General features: G+C 40.8%; 1 protein-coding gene across 2 annotated transcripts in view; it reads right to left on the bottom strand.

The window, feature by feature from the left end:
• Nucleotides 1-19206, bottom strand: part of uggt2 (UDP-glucose glycoprotein glucosyltransferase 2) — a 38998-nt gene that overhangs the window by 8833 nt on the left and 10959 nt on the right. For both annotated transcript variants that reach the window (XM_078261964.1, XM_078261965.1), the window contains exons 14-32: nucleotides 19031-19150; nucleotides 18599-18684; nucleotides 18333-18468; nucleotides 17925-18056; nucleotides 17631-17795; nucleotides 16952-17075; nucleotides 16766-16864; nucleotides 16093-16187; nucleotides 14994-15200; nucleotides 12968-13099; nucleotides 12219-12349; nucleotides 11721-11816; nucleotides 11405-11507; nucleotides 10623-10702; nucleotides 8806-8995; nucleotides 8518-8676; nucleotides 8239-8324; nucleotides 5609-5693; nucleotides 5347-5429 (exon numbers count right to left, since the gene is read on the bottom strand). In XM_078261964.1, the coding sequence (XP_078118090.1) occupies nucleotides 5347-5429; nucleotides 5609-5693; nucleotides 8239-8324; nucleotides 8518-8676; nucleotides 8806-8995; nucleotides 10623-10702; nucleotides 11405-11507; nucleotides 11721-11816; nucleotides 12219-12349; nucleotides 12968-13099; nucleotides 14994-15200; nucleotides 16093-16187; nucleotides 16766-16864; nucleotides 16952-17075; nucleotides 17631-17795; nucleotides 17925-18056; nucleotides 18333-18468; nucleotides 18599-18684; nucleotides 19031-19150 (2309 nt within the window). The remainder of the gene's footprint in view (nucleotides 1-5346; nucleotides 5430-5608; nucleotides 5694-8238; nucleotides 8325-8517; nucleotides 8677-8805; nucleotides 8996-10622; nucleotides 10703-11404; nucleotides 11508-11720; nucleotides 11817-12218; nucleotides 12350-12967; nucleotides 13100-14993; nucleotides 15201-16092; nucleotides 16188-16765; nucleotides 16865-16951; nucleotides 17076-17630; nucleotides 17796-17924; nucleotides 18057-18332; nucleotides 18469-18598; nucleotides 18685-19030; nucleotides 19151-19206) is intronic.

Below are 19206 nucleotides of genomic sequence, written 5' to 3'. Positions count from 1 at the left end.
TGCAGTCAAACTGTGTGCCCTTGTCTGTAACAGACTGCTGATGAGGGAAGAAGTGTCTCTCCCACACTCAATCACAACCACAGCCTCAGCCCTGAGGCCACAGGAAGACACCAGTGAGTGAGAGAGAGGTGGGAAGGGAGATGAGGGAGCATACTGTTTGTCTCTACATGTCCTCCAAAACCAACTTTGACACACGCACAAGAGACTGGCTGGCATGTAAGTCACATCCATATAACACAAACTCAATGATGGCCAAGGATGCTGCACACGTTTTGTTTTTTTTACCCATTTCACGGTCATTTGTTGTCTGTCCTTCTGAAAACATTTTGTGCATTTCTTTACCTTCTCAAAGCACTGCTCTCTCTAGCTGAGTCACCACACATCTGTAGGGTCTGGGGATCCCGACTGCCTGGCATGACTAAGCCAGCCATTATGAAGCACTACAGCACTACAGTGCCCCCCCCCCCCCAGATAAGCATCTTTAGAGAGTCAGGTGGGGAACGTGTTTGGCTTACTCACTCAAGATAATCTGGACCTCTGGAAGGATCCACAATGCTCTGGGTAAATCCTGAGCAGTGGACAACGCTAACCGGACAAACTCTACTTCTGAATCATTCTCCAACATCTGTGTCGAGATTAGAGATGGTCCGATACCATTTTTTGCTTCCCGATACCGATTCCGATACCTGAACTTGCTTATCGGCTGATACCGAGTACCGATCCGATACCAGTGTGTCATATATTTGATTATGTTTTAAGAACTGTATACTACTATCCCTGTATGGATGATATGATGTATAACAGCTGTATACTGCTATCCCTGTATGGATGTGATATGATTTCTATCTTTGTTGTCGGTCTGGCTCAGGTTAAACTCTTTGTGAAACATGAATGCCACAGAACGTTCTTTTATTCTGCAGTTTGACAGTCAGTTATAACGGAAAAACAACATAAATAAACTACTTTAACGTAGATTTTCTTCAGGGCTTTATTACGTGGTATCGGATCGGAGCATTAACTCCAGTACTCCCCGATACCGATACCAGCGTTTTAGGCAGTATCGGTATCGGAACATCTCTAGTCGAGATCATCCAAAGACATAAAACAGGATGTGTGCCAATGAACAAAAAGACAGTTGATGTAATGTATTGTACTGTAAAGCATAACTCTAATTTGCATTTTAGTTTTCCATGTTTTTCAGTATTTATAGGGCTATTTGCTTGCTGTTTGCCTGGGTGTGGGTCCCTCACAGACAGTCTCAAAATCAAATCCCAAACCATTCAAAACCATGACAAAGCAAAAAAAGACCACCAGAGTGAACACAACGTCTGGGTACTGCACTGGTCATGGCATCCAGTCTACAGTGTAAAGATGTAAAAACAAAAACAAAGTTGAGTCATAAAGACAGGTCATGAATTGTTAAGTCATACAGGGTTTGAGTTATTGCTGGTTACTATTTTGTAGGCAAAGTTTTAATATTTTGCCAAGAAAGCAAAAGGGAAACATGTCCACCAACAATAAACAGCTACACTGCATGTACAGAAAAAAACAAGCTCAACCCTTTTTTCCTTTCCCACACTGTAACCACCAACACAACTACATACCTTACACTTTACCCACACGGCACACCATGACAGACAAAACCACAACCAGTTTCTCTAACATGGAAAGCATTCTCACAAGCAAAGCACAAAAAGAAAAAAAATTCACAAAACTAGGATGGAGAGGATGTTAGAAAGAAAGCAAGGAAACCTAAAAAATATATTTTGACTCAGTCTCATTATTACTCTACAGAGATAAAATTCTCGGTTACACTTTACTTGAAGGTATCTACATATGAGTGACATGACACTTTCATATACATATAAACAAGTCAAACGTTTATGACATAACGCTTCTGTCATTAAGTGTCATTCGGTTTTTGTCATGACGGGTTAGGGTTCGAGTTACGGTTAGGGTTCATGTGTCATGACAGTGTCATGTCACTTTTATGTAGATACCTTCAAGTAAAGTGTCAGCAAATTCTCTTTAAAGATGAGAGAATTTGTAACAACTCTGTTATTTATACTTATTGATGCATGGACCCGCCTCCCTAATACTTCAGATATGTTAGATCAATACATGGCCTTCAGTCCTGCCTTTACAACGAATCCCTCAAAGCATTCTGAAGTTACAAATGAAGTAATGGGAATAAAGACGTCTTTACTCTGGAACCTACAATATTTTGTAAGATCACTGGTCTACACAATGTTAATAATTCAGACCCTTTTACTTTTGCAAACCTGGCGCTATGATTATGTTGTGCAGTCATCTTAAAATGTATTTTTCTGAAATTATCATTACGAGTCTTGTGAAAAACCCATCTGTTCCATCAATGAGAAAACAATTATGTTCTTGTCTGGGGTTTAGCTAACAAACAAGCAAATACTGTATCTTTTCAACATTTTGTGTCATCTGTTACTCAGACTAAATTGTATTTGGTGGTTTTTAGTCTTTTCTTTTTGCCTGTCTTTTAATAGTCATCATTTCCAACTTTCACTGGATGTTAGGATAGAGTGGGAAAGTTATGGTTCTGTAAGTTGGACAGAGTATATTTAATGTGGAACTATGCAGTTTTTTTTTTTTTTAGCTTAATTTACCTTAACTGAACAGCTTTGGAGTCATTGGAATGGTTAAATGACTTTTTTTCGGGTTGAATGGTGGTCGTCTCGTTCCCCCCTAGCGCATGTGAGCGGAAAAAACCCTTTTCACCACTCAATTGCTTCACGGCACTGCACACATACGCCCATTCAGGAACCGGCTAACAAGGTAGCGATGGAGTTTTTCACACTATCGTCATGGCTGAGCTGGCAAAAAAGAAGCAGAAAGCTAGGAAAGCACTGTCGGAGGAACAGAGAAAGAGACTGACCGAGCGAGGAGTCAGACACCGGTAAACATCGGACCTGCGTTTTCAGAATGGCGAGAACTGAGACAAACAGAAGCCTGCAAATTCGATGCTGACCTGGCGTTCTTGCTGTTGCATTTGTTAAGTATGGGATCAACTCTGTTTAATCTTTGTATTTCTTGTTATTGTGACCTCAGGCTGTTTGCTATTGTCTGTAAAGGTTTTTATTATGATCGCTGTCTGTTACTGGCTTACTAGCTAGCTTACTAGCTGTCTACCTCGGTGGACATGGCTCCGTGCATTCTATGAAAACAAATGCACATGACCAGAGGGAGAAGATGGGAGGGGGGAGTATGGGGGAGAGTTGCCAACGAGTTTTTACGACATTGTTGCCAAATATCTATTCCGAAGCTGTAGGGGGAGCTCTATAGAGAAACCAGCGAGCAAAAAGCGAGAAAACAGCGAAGAAATTGCCAAAACTGCATAGCGCCCCTTTAAGGACAGTGTGAGATGTACTGTATGGTTAGACTTTTTTGCTCAACATGATGAGTGGCTTCTAAGTCTTGAGATGTACCCTTGTTTTGAAAGAAGAATGCGTTGGAATCACGCCAAAATAAAAGTTCTCTTCTCTCTCCAAATGCAGTCAAATTTAAATACATTTTAGATCTGATACATCACAGGTACTTAAGGAGCAGTTATGTCTCTTGAAACCATCTCATTCAACCTTATTTTTAACCTTTTGATGTTACAAGTATTTTCATTACTCGAATGCAAGTATACCATGGGAAATGGTTTTAAGATTAGAATTTAATTATAAATCTATTCATCCATCTATCCACTTTCAGCTTTTTATTTTTCCTTAGTCATGGCAGAGGCAGGTTATATAGGGTAGCCCAAAAGTCGTTCTCCCCAACAACGTCCTAGAGCTCCTAATAACAGATGCCAAGGCCAGGAGGGAGTTGTAATCCCTTCAATTTGTTCGGGGTCTGCCTTGGGGCGTCCTCCCAGTTGGACAAGCCTGGTATACCTCTACAGAAAGCATCCTGATCAGACAGCCTAACAATCTGAATGAGATTCTACTCCGAGCTCCTCAGCCCATCCCTAAGCGTGAGCACACAAAGAACGCACTTGATCTATTGCCGAGAACACAGCTCTTCCTGCAATTACACAAGGACTGAATGGCTTGTAGCAATGGCCAGCCACACCAAATATTACCAGACACCCCGATTTACACATAGACCTTCCAATGCCCCTAAATTACATGTAGACTAACTGTACTCCCAAGAAAATCATAGCAGGAGTACAGAGCTGGTCCATCTTACATGACCAGGACTGAGTCTTCACTGTTCCTATTAAATGTGAGGTTCAACAATTAGTTTCCAGCACCTTGGCATTACTGGGGAGTCGTATCCTGCGTTGACACAAGCATACCAAAGTGACACCACAGTTGTTTTCCGTGGTCTTCCGGGTCTTTTGGTGTTGCTGAGCTCACCGGTGCGTTCTTTCTTTTTAAGAATGTTTTCTTAAATTAGTTTTCTTGATTTGGCCACACCTAATGTTTTTGCTATCTCTCTGATGGGTTTGTTTAGATTTTTCAGCCTAATGATGGCTTGCTTCACTGATAGTGACAGCTCTTTGGATCTCATATTGAGAGTTGACAGCAACAGATTCCAAATGCAAATAGCACACTTGAAATGAACTGTGGACCTTTTATCTGCTCCTTGTAAATGGGATAATGAGGGAATAACACACAACTGGCCATGGAACAGCTGAGCAGCCAATTGTCCCATTACTTTTGGTCCCTTAAAAAGTGGGAGGCACATATACAAACTGTTGTAATTCCTACACCGTTCACCTGATTTGGATGTAAATACCCTCAAATTAAAGCTGAAAGTCTGCAGTTAAAGCACATCTTGTTCGTTTCATTTCAACTCCATTGTGGTGGTGTATAGAGTCAAAAAGATTAGAATTGTGTCGATGTCCCAATATTTATGGACCTGACTGTACATTATTACCATATCCAACAATTAACCACTGCATGCTAATGAATATGAAGAAGTTTTAGGTGTTAAATAATGGGTTGCAGCAGCACTGCCTACCTTTTCTCAAAAGTGCTCCAAACACTTCACACAGCAAGCATTAAGTGAGAAGACAGGAACACACAGTTAGGAAGTGTTGGAGGAAAACACACAAATGAATGCGTGCACACGCACACGCACGCACGCACACACACGCACACACACACACATACCTACAGAAGCACATATTTTTTGCAAGACTAGATCTTACAGCATAATATTGCAGTCTTGGTCGAGGGGAGGAATAAGATATCCTGAAACCACAATGTATAATTGACAAACACATCAGCAAACCCACCAATCAATGAGCTCAAAGTTGTTACTGCCCATCAGCTGGTGGAGGGTTTTAAAAGTTTTAGCTATATGTGAGAATTGATTACACACCTTGCTATGGAGTCCCATAAGCCTTTGCTTTCACTATTTTCACTTAAAAGATCTTCATTAATCTTCTCTGCCTTTTTCTGCACCTATAATGAGAAAGGAGACAACACAATGATTGTATCAGTGATTTCATTATAAACTGTGTAAAATTATTCCAGCAGCCTCAATGTGTGACCGGCTGAAGCGCATTTTACTGTAAGCTAAATAATGTCTGGTGCCATGAGAAATCTAATATAATTTACAAATGTCAAAGAAACACACTCACTCTGACTTTGATGATCTTACTGTGGAAACTGTTCAGCACAACAATGACATCACCAGCATCTGCAGGGGAATCGGTTCCATCATGCCTGAAATCATGGATAAAGAGTAAGAAAGTGATTACTGTCACGAGAGTGGAAATCAATGATTGCGAAATCTGGACAATGGATATGCAGCTAGTTAGTCTATACTCCAAAACATGTAATACAGTATACCCTGATCATCTTTATTTCCTCATTGATCATGACCATTTTCAGCATTCTACACATTTTAGTACTGCCTAGATGAGTCAGCCTTATTAATATGTAAGATAGACACAAAGAGAGGTATTGATTAGACCATAGTCTTCATACTGAATCCAAATATAAAGGCTAAGCCACAGACATGACTTATGTGAGACAAAATAATTTCTAGTTCTTGAAGAATCTTTAGAAATCTTTTGAACAATAAATCAATAGTAGATTAAATCAAGCAAATGAATTGGCCATGGATAGCGATCAGTACTGTCCGCATAAAGGTCAATTGACTGTACTATTAAACATCATATAACTTTAAGTTCTATTGGTTAATCAAATTTAATTTAATTTACAAGTTATATGTTCTATTAATAAAAGAAAGAAAAAAAGAATCTTTGGAAATCATTCTTGGTGATGACTTCACATGCCAAGGGCAGACAGTATTTAGCAGTGGTAGTAGGGATCAGAACAATTAGCTTCTAAAAACAACCAATGCTGATATATTTAGACATTTCAATGTGACTACCTAACTGCAGTATTTACATTAGTCATTGTTTGTTGCTGCAAATAATTATATTACCACTTTTTGTTTAATGTTTATAAATTACATCAGCAATTAGCAGAACTACTTAACCAATCAGTCGGTCTTAGATCAATGGTGTACTTGAGTGAAACACATTTGTTGTGTCAGTGACTGAGGTTGGTTCAAATGTTTTAGCCATGGCAACACTGCAAGTGTAACATGTACAGTAAAGGCTCCTCTCATGAAGGAGACAACTGCAGCTAATGGACAGACCACTGACAGACATTAAGAGCATCCACTTAAAAGCGGATTCTGAGAGAGCTGCCAGGGTCACACTCTGATCATATTCATTACCCTCCATCATCATTAAGAATCACCGTCCCATTATTTTATCCACCACTACTTCCCAGCCATGCTGTATGTATACTGGTAGACTTAATGAGAAAGTCTGTACGGTATTGATTGCGTAACACTGGCCTTTCACTGTGATTGTTTTAGGACTGATTTGCCCAGTGGACAATGTGTTTTGGCAGGCAGGATCTGCAGGGTTTCATGGTGAAACCCCAGAGAAAACAATCTTCAGAAAGAGATGAGCAATAGGCTATGATGCACAGCAAGCCATTATGACCCCAGTGCTTACTAAAGTTAAAAAAAAAACTAACCCTTTCACTATGATAAATGCTCCCTCCTCATTGGGCCCAAAGTGCTGCTTGTGTTTTGCCCCCTCTGCTGTCACTGATGCAACTCAGCCTGTAGGGCTTGTGTTAGAAAGCACCAGAGATCAATCTGTATCCCTGCTCTGAGGAGAGGAGAGCTGGCCATCTCATTCATCGCTGTCAGGGCGAGACGCAGTGGCAGGACAGGGTGGAAGAGGAAAACGCAGGCTCTGGGAATGGAGAGCGCAGACACTCCCACTAGACTCTGATCGGCCACCTAACCAGAGCAGAGTGCTGCTAACCACAAGAATAATGACACTGCCAAGGTGAAAAATGACATCACCCCTTAGCGTCACCTGGAGGATTGGGAAATAAATCTTGGTTGTCTGATATGATTCCAGAGGAACCAAGGGCTGTATGTGTCCTAAATATTATGTGAGGATAGCCAGAGAGGACAATATCTGTGATTGTAGGGACATCTAGTGTAATGCACTACAGCTGACCGTGCAGACTCACATACATGGTTGGGATGTATTTGTTATGTTACAGAGAAATGATATGATGAGCTAAGAATTCCTTTGAAAAAGGAGAATTTGATTTGTTTTACATCAAAGGAGGAATATAATAAATAAAGTAAAACAGTATATTTTAATTAAAGTAAAAGTGCAGAATGAAAAAAGAAAAACTGTATTTTGTTCAAAAATGCATCAAAGCAACCAAAGCACAATACTGTTCTATTTGTCCGAGGAAATTAGACAACGCCAACGCACTCTGTCTAGTATATTCAGCCTTTGACATCTACGCCGTCCTAACTAAAACACATTCTGCTGTGGATATTTTGCTGTCTGAGGTAGATGGCATGGCAGGTGACCAGCTGAATCATCCCTCCACTCTGTCTTCTCTTTAATAGCACCCCTCTCCTCCTACTTGTCTCTCTTCCCTCTGTAGTGAGCAGAATTCCCTGCACTCATCAAAACCTTGAGCTGCTACGGTGTCAGCAGCTCTCTATGTTACCATAGTGATAGGTTTCATAGCTACCGGTATGAAATTGAGAGGTAGCTGAAAACAACCTTCATGCTGAGCTACTGATGAAGCCGCCTAATTAGCATCATTACCTAACTTTTTTTTTTTTTCAAAATACATTAATGTCTGTAAGGAATGACATGGGAAAAACAACAATGGTAATAAAAATACCCTGAAGACACTGGTGAATACTCACGTGAGAATCTGATAGATATCCTCTGATCTCCCTTTACGTAACCTCAGGATCCAGGCACCAGGATTGGCTTTCAGCTGGAAATATCCCTGTTGTGGTTGAAGCAGCAGAAGTCTGAGTATTTATTGTAAGCATTAAATTCACACTTGTTATCACAGTTTCTGTTCCAAACTTACTACAGTAGTTTACTACTATGATATCCATGTCATACTATATATCTAACACAGTGCAAGAAAACTGTCTTAGTAACTCTGGTAGGGTTGAGTAGAGAAGGCGACTGACCAGGTTAGCCATGACAATAGTGTCATACATCAGCGGGTCCCGACTCATGCCCAGGGTAAACTGCAGTCCACGGGGAGGCTGGCCGGTTGACAGGTCAAAGCAGTGGCCCTCCAGCAAGAGGTGCTCCAGCTCATACTCTGCTGTCACAACCCCGCTCACCTGGAGTGAAACCACACAATACAGAAGACAAAAAAAACAATGGGGGAATGATTAATAAAATGCACCATGGCTCTATTTGGGAAAGAGGTCAGCATGATTGCTGGTAGCAATGACTAAGGAGCAGGATACCTCCTGCAGGTGGATGTTATCCAAGTCATGTGGGCTGCGGACAGCCTGCACCATCCAGCTCTCTGGTGTGATCATATTAAGGGTGAGAAGGGGAGATTCTGGGAGCTCCATAAAGCGGGCAACTGGTCCTGGAGACACTGTGTCGTTGGCCAAGAAATTCACATCAGACTCCAAGACAAAGCGGTAAAAGCTGTAAAGACAGACAAACAGAGATGATCAAAAAAACTGAAATTAACATCATATCTAACAATATAGTAGAAAATTGAAAGCCCTAAAATGGTGGATATCATGCAGGACGTTTTACCACCGGACTGAGTCAACAATTCTATCCAACAAACGCACTGTCCTCTTTAGCAAGCACTAAAATTATGACATGTTGTGCAATAGCCTCCTTTCTAGGACGGGGGAGGTGGGCTCTGTTGTGACAGCTGGGAATCTAATACTATTTCTGCCAGTGTCCCTGCTCTGCCAATAACAGTAATATGTGCAGGAGTCAGAATCAGTGAGTGAAGATAAGATGGCAGATGATAAACACTACCAATGCTAATTTATTTTATTTTGAATGTCATTCAAAAATTATTTTCAAAAGTAGACCATCACATTTGTTATTTACAGGGAGATTTGTTAAAAAGTTAACTGCCGCCACAGCAGCCTTGTTTCTGTGGACCAGGACAGAGCAGTTACAGGGGGGCTCCTGACTCCAGGGTGAGATGGGATACAAAAAAATAGAACAAAGCTGCATTGTCCCATTTTTCCCAATGTTTTTTTTTCGGTTGGTGAAGGCCCTATTGAAATTGATAGGATTATTAATTCTGCCAAATGAATCACAAAACGCCCAAAACACGCATCAGCACTGGTAAGAAATTTGCTATTTTATACCCCCCTGCAATATTTTAACAAAGTAACCCTCGCAGTACATTTCATTACATTACATTTTTGTCATTTAAAAAGGTCATCAATTCCCCAAGGAGGAAGGCTTTTAGAGTTTATAATCTTAATCAACATTAGTGACTTACTATATTGCCAGTTGTTCACAATTTTAGCTTTTAAGAGTCTATCCTCTGCCCAGGTACTGACATTTCAGTGGTTGAATGCGAGGACGGTACTTTAAGAAAGGAAACAGCAACACAAAACATTTATGTTACAAGTAACATTAAATGTTTCTGCATTGTGATATACTGGACAAGTGGAGCAGCTAGTAACAGCTTGACAGCAGTCATCCAGCCCATCTATCACTCATGTGAATATATTATTATGCAGCTATTTGTGACAATTACAGGCAATTGTCACTCAGGAGGACAGGAAGTGTGATGGGGGGGGGGGACTTGTGAGTGAATTGTGTGGTCTCTGACAGAAGTCAATAAAGGTCACACAGTAAACTGTCCCTCGGGTAAACGGGAAATGTTCTTTAATTTGGTATTTAAAAAAAACAGACAGAGCTATTTCAGTATACTACCTCTACAAATTACTCAACCCATTATGGAACAAATTAAAAAAGAAAACACCCCAGATTACATAATGACTAACATTCACTCAGCAGTGTGAATGTTAATGTGGGCAATTTAAACCTTTCAATTGTTTTTGTTTTTGTTTTTACTGCATATCTTGAACTGCAACAATTCAAGCTGTAAGCAATTTGCCCAGAGATGCAAGGGGAGGCCCAAAGCAATAAGGTGGTGTTATTAAGCAGATTGCATCTGTGCAGTGTAATCTTACAAAGGGAAGGAGCGAGGCAGAGATGCTAAATCTGCAGTGGTCAGAGGATACACAAACACGTCAAACAGGAAAATGTAATTACTGTTGGAGCTGGAGCTTACCTCTTGAGGGGCATTTCGGACAACTTGGCCCTGCAATTCATAAACACCTGCAGTCTCACATTGACCACTTGACTGAGCACCTGCAGGAGTCACAGAAGACCCAGTTATAGAAAACAGGAGCAAAGTAGAGCCCAGCCCAGCAGAGAGGTACAAGACACACTTCGCAGAACAAAAGGGCTGAAGGCCACTACTCTTACTACACTCATTTTTTAAGCGGTTCTCAAATGTCAAAGCACATATATCCTTAAATAAGATATTTCTTGATATACTAGTGGTCCAAAAAATAGTGGTTATTCATTAAAGTCAGCTAAGATTCTGAAATACTGGCATCATAAATTCTACTGCATACTGCAGTGCACTACTGAAAGGTGTATACTGCAAACAACAGCTACTGAAGGTGGCTGTCTGACTGGCTGTCTGTGACGGCATGGTGAGTCATATTTTCATATTCACCCATTCACCAAGAAATCTTTCACCACAGCGAGCCTCCGGCAAGATGCAGCAGACAGCTAACAGGCTTCAGTGAAACTAAGCCCCCTAAGGAAACTGTTTCTAAACAATCTTATACAGATAAGCATACTTATTTTAGCTCATAAAGAATGGGACTTTTAAAAAAAAATAGAGGATAGAAGAAAGAAAAACTATATCTGAAATGTTGCACCTCGGCAAGCCTTGTGTTTCTGGACCCTTGCTTTCAGTGAGAGGGATTTTAACGTGTCCCTGCTATATTAAGAATCGATGGAGACGAGAGAAGAAGAATCCAAAAGAAGAATACAGCTTACAATCAGTAGAGGGGACATCTTCTGTGCCTCCCTAGTGAGGGGGTCAACGATGGCCACAACATCATAGAACACCTCATTTTCACGTGGGGAGAGATGGAGCACACTGTGGAGGAGAACAACACACCAAAGCGGATTCAGCAACACAAGGTTATACAACCCTTATTCAGCAGAACTGAAATCAAAACATGTGCCTTTCTGCACTGCTTGAAATGACGGTGTTGCAATTTTCAGGTCCATTATAACAAAAGGAGAGCAAACACTTTTCTGTGAGACTGCAGTGCAATAAGACAGTAAACAGAGGAAAAACGTTGCCTACCTGTGGCTGTCTTTGATAAAATGGACATCCCTCCTGACTTCTCCTTTGGGGGCTGCAGTTAAGAGGGCATCAACTTTCATGACTAAGTCACTGGCGCTAAGGAAAAGGAGGTGTAGCAGGGTCAGTCCATCATTTATTAATGCTATGTTTTAGGAGAGATGTCAAACAGAGCTCAAATAATGTGATGTCAAGGCGTTAACAAGTAGCCTCATAAATCAATTAAGCCTACTGTACCTTCAGAGTGAGAAAACATGCATTCCAGAACACTTATTATAGCTGAAGATTAAAGATTTTTTCAGAGGGAAATATGAGGACGGTTTCTTTATAGAACCTTTTAGACAAGACTAAAGTGGCACAAAGAGAAAAGTGCTAACGGTATTTCACATTATAACAACTATTTCCATTATCCTCTAATGATGGGATGGCTCAAATGTTTATCAAAGTTAAATAAAGATGCAGTTTCTCTCACAAACCAAGACAGAAAAGTATAAAACGTACTGCTTTGGCTTCATCCCCATCAGTTTAACTTTGGCTTTGACTTTCTCTGCAGAACTGCTCAGTGTAATCTTCTCCAGCAAGTGGAAATCCTCCACAGTGAATTCTTCCTGCTCATCAAATGGACCGAGGATCTAACATGAAGACAGTAATGCAGTCAGAACACAACTTTTCCAATTCTTATCTCAGCATGTTATTATTTACTACGAACCAAGGGGCTGTTAAATGTAATGTGATTTGTGCAATGTGAAGTCATGGTATTCAGTGACTGACGGCGCCTGTGTTTTCCTCCTTTCTATTTTGGGAGTCTTGCCACTGCAGCAGAAGGATGTGAAATGATATTAATTGTTACTGCCATCTCATCGGCCTCTTCATCCGTGGCTGTCAGCATCACTGCTGCTGAGACATCAATCATCAGCTCCGTATATACAAACAGTCAGCACATACAGACACTCACACAGACACACACATGCACAGCGCAGTTTGTGCCACCTGTGACCATTGAGAACCATCCATGCTGATTTGACAGTACTTAGGAAGCACTCTGAAAACACAAGAGGGAGAATCCTCCCAAGTGCAGCGGCTTAGAGGATCCTACTCCACTGTTACCAAATAATAGCAGCAACATTTAACAAATGTTTTAGCTTACTGACAACTAATGTGGTCTATTCAACTTTTTATGCAGAAATTGTTGTTAATATTCTGAAATAACTGAGAAGATGCTAACTGAGCTGGGGTTGAAGTCCACTCACTCTGCCGTTGCTGATCACTGCCTGATGTCCAGGGCTCAGTTTCAGGACGTCTTGACAAAACAGCTGCTGACTACGAATAAAATCCACTTCCAGTGTGTTGAACTTTTTCTCAAAGGAATCTCTGTCCATGCCCTAGAGCAGAATAACAAATGTTAGTTCAGTATGTTAGATAAATTGATTGCATTGTTGGCTCACATTTGAATTTGCAATGTACCGCAAGATCCAATAGACTAGCGTAAGGACCTTTTTCCCTTTACAGCCTGTCCGAAACAAAACCTGAGTGATTCATTGGCGTGAGGAATGAGGCAAATTCAAAAAGATTATTCACAACAGCATTGATGCCTTGCATCAGCGCAATCACTACAGTTTTCAAACATGAAATATTTCAGCCAGAGGACCGAGCTGTCAGAAATCCATGTGTGAAAATGAGATTAATCAATTTGTAATTAATATAACAAACTCTTAATTAAGTCTCTGCAATTTCTGTCTGTAACACATTAGATGTGGGAGTGTGGAGGGTTTGTGGAGTCAGGTTATTAGTTTCTCCGACATCTCTCCACAGGAGAACAGGTGAAATACCAATAATGTCAGCACAATCCAGTCAGCAAGTCTGTCTGGCAGCCAATAATAAACTTATATCCCTTGACTCTGGGTCTCAACTCACACAGCCACTTCCTACCCATCTTTCCATTGCAATTTACAGCCCATCCTCTCCCCATTGTTTAAGACTGGTATAATTGAAGGGCAGTTTGTTATGATTGGTCCCAAATGTAACCTGTGCCGTATGAGTTATTCCTGGTGGGAGCTCTCCTGTCAGCTGATTTGTTGATAAGTGCCTGAGAATTTGTTTTCTTGTGTGCAATGCTGTGTGGGTGGATACTGTGCACACTACAGCATGGAGAACACTAGTGGCTGAAGACTGCTTACAGCAGCAGAGTGATTGTAAGGCTTGGCTGAACACATGTGGCTCACACAACCGTGAACAGTGAGCACGAGCTGGGCTATTCATCAGGCCCTGGAGACCAGGTATCCACTAGCATTTTAAAGCTAAAAGATTCAGGGTGTGGGTCCCGCCTTGTGCTAGCCCCTGTGACAGATCAAGTGGAACTGACAGTGATTAGACTGCTTGCCTTGGCATCCACAGGCTGTGGAGCACCATGCCTGCTCTAAATGTATTTTGTTAGCTGGTGTTCAGGAGGGGAAGGAGAAGATGGGCTCATCAATCACCGTTTTCCTTGACTGTGCACTTGAATCAGTAGCAGACAAATCTTTATAAGTGATTGTATCCGACCTTTGTTTTTCTCATTTTTGCCATTATGCTCATCAAATTTGCCAAAAAACGTTATCAATTAGATCACATCGTGTAATGTTAAATAACATCCCTCCCATTTTTCACAGATACACCCTTCACTGACACAATCAAGGAGAGCAACCTAAAATCCCCAAATCAAACATTCAAACCCAAACTACTTAAATTCCTACTTTTAACACAGTAACACTCGCACTGTAGTCCTGCATATCTTTTAGGGTTGGATGATATGACACTATATCATGACACAATATAAATTTATCAGCAATTAGAGATTTTATGATACTGTTTAGATTTAGGTAACTATCCCTTTAATACCTCTGGTTGTATTAGTCCATGGGAGGCAGTGTTGCAAATCAATGAGCAGGACAGTTTTATGGCAGCATTGGATTTATAGGATTGTGCAGCAATGTGATGAAGTACCTCAGGTATTGTACATCTTACACTGGTTTAGCCTAAAACAGACATTTCCATCTGGTTATTTTATGTCTAAATAGTTTATTGATCGAATTTACAGAAAATTAACTACACCACCATATATATCAATATCGTAATAAAGAATGTCACATACCATGAAAGAAGTTTTTATCCATATCACCCACCCCTAACATTTATAAATAACTGTGATGGCAATGTAAAAAATGTAAATCAATTGTTTGGAATCTGATTATCTCTGATCTGACAAAATGAAAAACAGAACTGCATCCCCTTCTTTACCTGAATTAGTAAGTCCTTCATCTTGGTCCCTTGTTGGAGGAGCTGGCTGCTCTCCTCTTTCAGGAGTTTTTGCACAAACTCTGCTGCAGCCTTATTCTTCTGGGTGAGGAGAGAGGCCCAGATAGCCCTGTACAGCACAGTGTTATCTTCACTGGGCTTTCCACTGGGGTTATCTATCACCCCCACACGCACTCCAGGGCTGGCCTTCTGCACACGCACACACACGCGCACGCACACACACACACACACACGCACGCACACACACACACACGCACACACACACACACACACGCACGCACACACACACACACACACACACACACACACAACTGGTATAATTCACACAAATATCCCACATTCACATATTTCCACAGACCGCAGGTGTCACTGACAGAGAGCACTGGGAGAAGAGAGTGTTGATTGCTTGAAAGTAACAGGTTTGTCCTATCCTGCTTATTATACCAGCAAGGAATCTTTTTTTCATATACAAAATGCCTGCTTGCTGTATTACACTCTACTCATCTGTAGTGCATCAACAGTGACTATTTCATTTTAGAGGCATCTGTACTGATGATTTTTAGGAGGGCACACAAGCAGATGCAAATTCATTTATATTTTCAGAATAAACTTACTTAATTTAAGGTCATGCAGGCCTGCCCTTATTGTTAGTCTATGGACCTGCCCTAATAATCAGTAAAAAGGTATCTCAATGTACTTCATCTCTTCTGCTTTATAATGAGGTATAGATTTACAGTTTTGTAGCTACAGCTGCAGGATTAGTGTCAAAGACAGGTCAATGTGAAAAAACGTTACTGATTGAGTCAACATTCATTACTTCTAAGAATTTAAGGCTTGTGATATATTGTCAAGAATACATTAAAAAAAATTGCTACTGGTGTTGGGATTCTCGATTAATTTTACTACAATAAGATCAGTATTTATGCTTTTAACGCATAATAAACAACAACAACACACAAACACATGACACATATCAATACATTTGTAGATCATTCTTTTCAAAGTCTTCCCATATAGAAAGTAAATGATGGGTTGAAAGAATGAAGAGAAGTGAACAGGACAGAGAGTAGATGATACGCACCATATGTTTCAGAGCATTGAACAACAGTTTTCTTCCTGAGACCTTCTCAAAATCTCCAGCTATCCACACGGTCACAGCACTCATCCCATCCTCATCTAAGGTAGAAGAGCAACATACACACTGTATCACATGGCATTTCAATGTAAGCATTATTTTAAAATACATTCTGACCAGTTTGCCCTGCCATCCACTGCAATTTCCTGATGTTTGTACGATAAACTGGTATATAGTTAGTCACTCAGTCAGTCAGAAAAGCAGGCAGTCAGCCGGTCAGCTAGTCCACAGAGGGAGGATGGCAATCAGCCTCCTCAGCCTCACTGAGACAGCTACACTCCAGGCCTGAGCAGTGAAATGCAGCTCTGACGACCATTTAGACTGTTGGCCGAAAGCCAGTCAGCAGACCCAGCAATTATCTTGCTTGAGGCTCAGCCTGTCTGCTTTAACAAAGGTCAATTTCACACTTTCATAGATCAGTAAAGCAGTGCAGGATTCATATTTTTTTCCAATACTGCTCATTTTACAGAAGTAAATGCAGTTGTTCCACAAGATTGGGATGCTTGAATAAGGGATTTCTATTGCAAATCATTGTGTTGCTGAAAACGAAATGGTGTGTATTCATCTGAAATTGGGTTAATTAGGAAACCAAGGCATACAATAATAAGTGACTTCTTACCACTATTTGTAAAGTACTTCATTCTCTTAGCCATCACAGCCGTTTTGTCTCTGGAGTCATAGTATGAAAACATAGTTGCATCCTCCCAGTCATCTACAACTGCAAAGCAAGAAAGAAAAAGTAAAGAGAGAGGAATATAGACAGTGAATCAATAATGGATAGTTTAAGATGAGTAGCACAGGTCACCTGGGTGAGCAGTGAAATCGAGGTACTTCCGGTCAGTGCTTAGAATAAGAGGGTTCATCCTGGGAACCACACTGGCCTGCTCCATTAGATAGTCCACCACATCTAAGCCATCAGTCACCTGACCCTGTAGGCATAGGACAAAACAGATGACAGTGAGTCCCTGAGAACACCAATTCATAAGGAAATACTGGATCTTTCGTATGCCATATTTCTGAACTGATAACAGTGAAGTGTAAACGTGTCTAAAAAATACAATAATGTGGAGGGCCAGGGAGGAATATCCATACACTATAAACTGTAAAACCGCAAACTGCAATGTCCCGCTATCTAGCAAAAATGTTGCTGCTATTGATCAATTAGCTATAATGCTTCTAATGATTTACCCCATTGTGTGAAACGCACACAGTTTTGGCTCTGTTTTATTCATATACTCTGCTGCTATAATAAACCACTATCTAATATCAAGCTTTTTGTAACCCCAGGTTAGTATGCGAAATATAACTTGTATGCATACTATAAGCATGGATGAACTGCCTTTGGTGCAATTTTCTAGGGTTTCTTTACGTCAATTCACTCATAAATGTGTATATGTATATTAATCTAAACGTTCTACTCCTGGCCCAAAAAAGAGGTAGGTTTGGCATGTTGAATATGAAGTGTGAGTACAGACATGTCGTACCATAAAGACAGCTCTCTGGAAGGCGGTGGTGGTGTCCATTATGCGCTGCAGGATGATGGTTTCCAGCTCGTCTGGGTCCATCTCATCAGGGCTCAGAGGGACTCCATTAAATAAAGCCAGTGGTAGGGCACCCAGGCCACTCTTTTTGTAGAAGAGGGCACCGTGCTGGAGCAAACAAGACATGGATTGAATCCTTGCTCCTAATTAATTAATTTATTTATTTATACTGCATATTTATTATTCTTACTTCCAATAAACGGAAAGAAACAGGAGAGAGTTATTTTATCTCCTTACCTTTCTTTTGTCGTCATACTCGGATTCTATACCAAGAATCCTTTCAGCATTGGCTTTAGGGAATTTTCTCTTCAGGTAAGCAGAAATTGTATCAGCAGACAGCGTCTTCCCGGCATCTACTTTGTTGTACAACTGCAAGAGAGTGGCAAGTCAGATCAGATTTGATAACTGTCTTCAGATCTCTGCAACTGTCAATAATTCCCAACTATATTTGAAAGAGCTAATACCAGAGGCAAAATCCCACTGACTTATCTAGTCCAATAATGTCTCAAACCATGGGAACATACGGCACAATAAAACAACTGACTTCAGAGGCATGAAGAGATGAGCTGGCGAGAAGTGTGCTTTAATTATTCTTCAAGAAGTGCTTGCTAAAACAACAGAGATTTATACATGTGACATACTTACTGAGACCACGGACATCAGAGCCTGGGATAAATCGTACTCGTCTGCAATGTAATTCAGCAGTCTGTAAAATCCAACCCCTGCATCTGAGAAGCCATCAATCTCATCCTTTGTGTTGACAACAAACACAAATCCAATTCTAAAGAAAGGGGGCAAAAACAAGTATTAAATTTGCAAGTGAAATGAGAATCACTACCTGGTTAAGATTATAAATGCCAAGAGTGGGCCATATAAACAGCTGTGGAGGCGTGAGAAATAACAGCACCAACCTCAGGGGGATCTTGTGCTTGTAGAAAAGCTCTGCTAGTTTCACCAGCTCAACACTTTCTTCCTGTATTGGATCTAGGATCAGCACCTAACAACAAAGGCATCATCATCAAATCTGAATCATAATACATTTACAAATACACATCATCTGACTCGGATCATGGCTATATCAGAGTTTAGCAGATACAACAATACACCCAGTCCCAGGCTATTCTGATGATCACCGAGGCTCTCTTTTGTAAGAGTGTGTCTGACTGTACTAACTGAAACGCTCTGATTGCAAACAGCCCACAGTCTGACACAAAACTATTTAATCTAGTCCAGCAGAAAAGAGAGTTCAAAGTTTCAGAGTTTCACTGAAATGGCGACCTTCCTCAATTCCATTCTCTTTATCACCACTACCCTGCATCATTTCTGGCCTTCAGGAGACTCACCAGGTTGAAGAAATTGCGTCGGATCTGCCGGATGACTCCAGGAAAAGTGGCTCTGAGGAGCTCCTGTACACCTGTTGGCCAGCTGCGGTACACTGGGTCATTCTCTATGTCATTTATCCACTGTAAAGTGCATTACAAAAAGATGGCTTGTGTGAAAATTATGATATTCATGAGTT

The sequence above is a fragment of the Sander vitreus genome, chromosome 11, assembly GCF_031162955.1.
Source record: "Sander vitreus isolate 19-12246 chromosome 11, sanVit1, whole genome shotgun sequence".
Lineage (NCBI taxonomy): Eukaryota > Metazoa > Chordata > Actinopteri > Perciformes > Percidae > Sander > Sander vitreus.
This window is presented reverse-complemented; position numbering and strand designations above follow the sequence as displayed.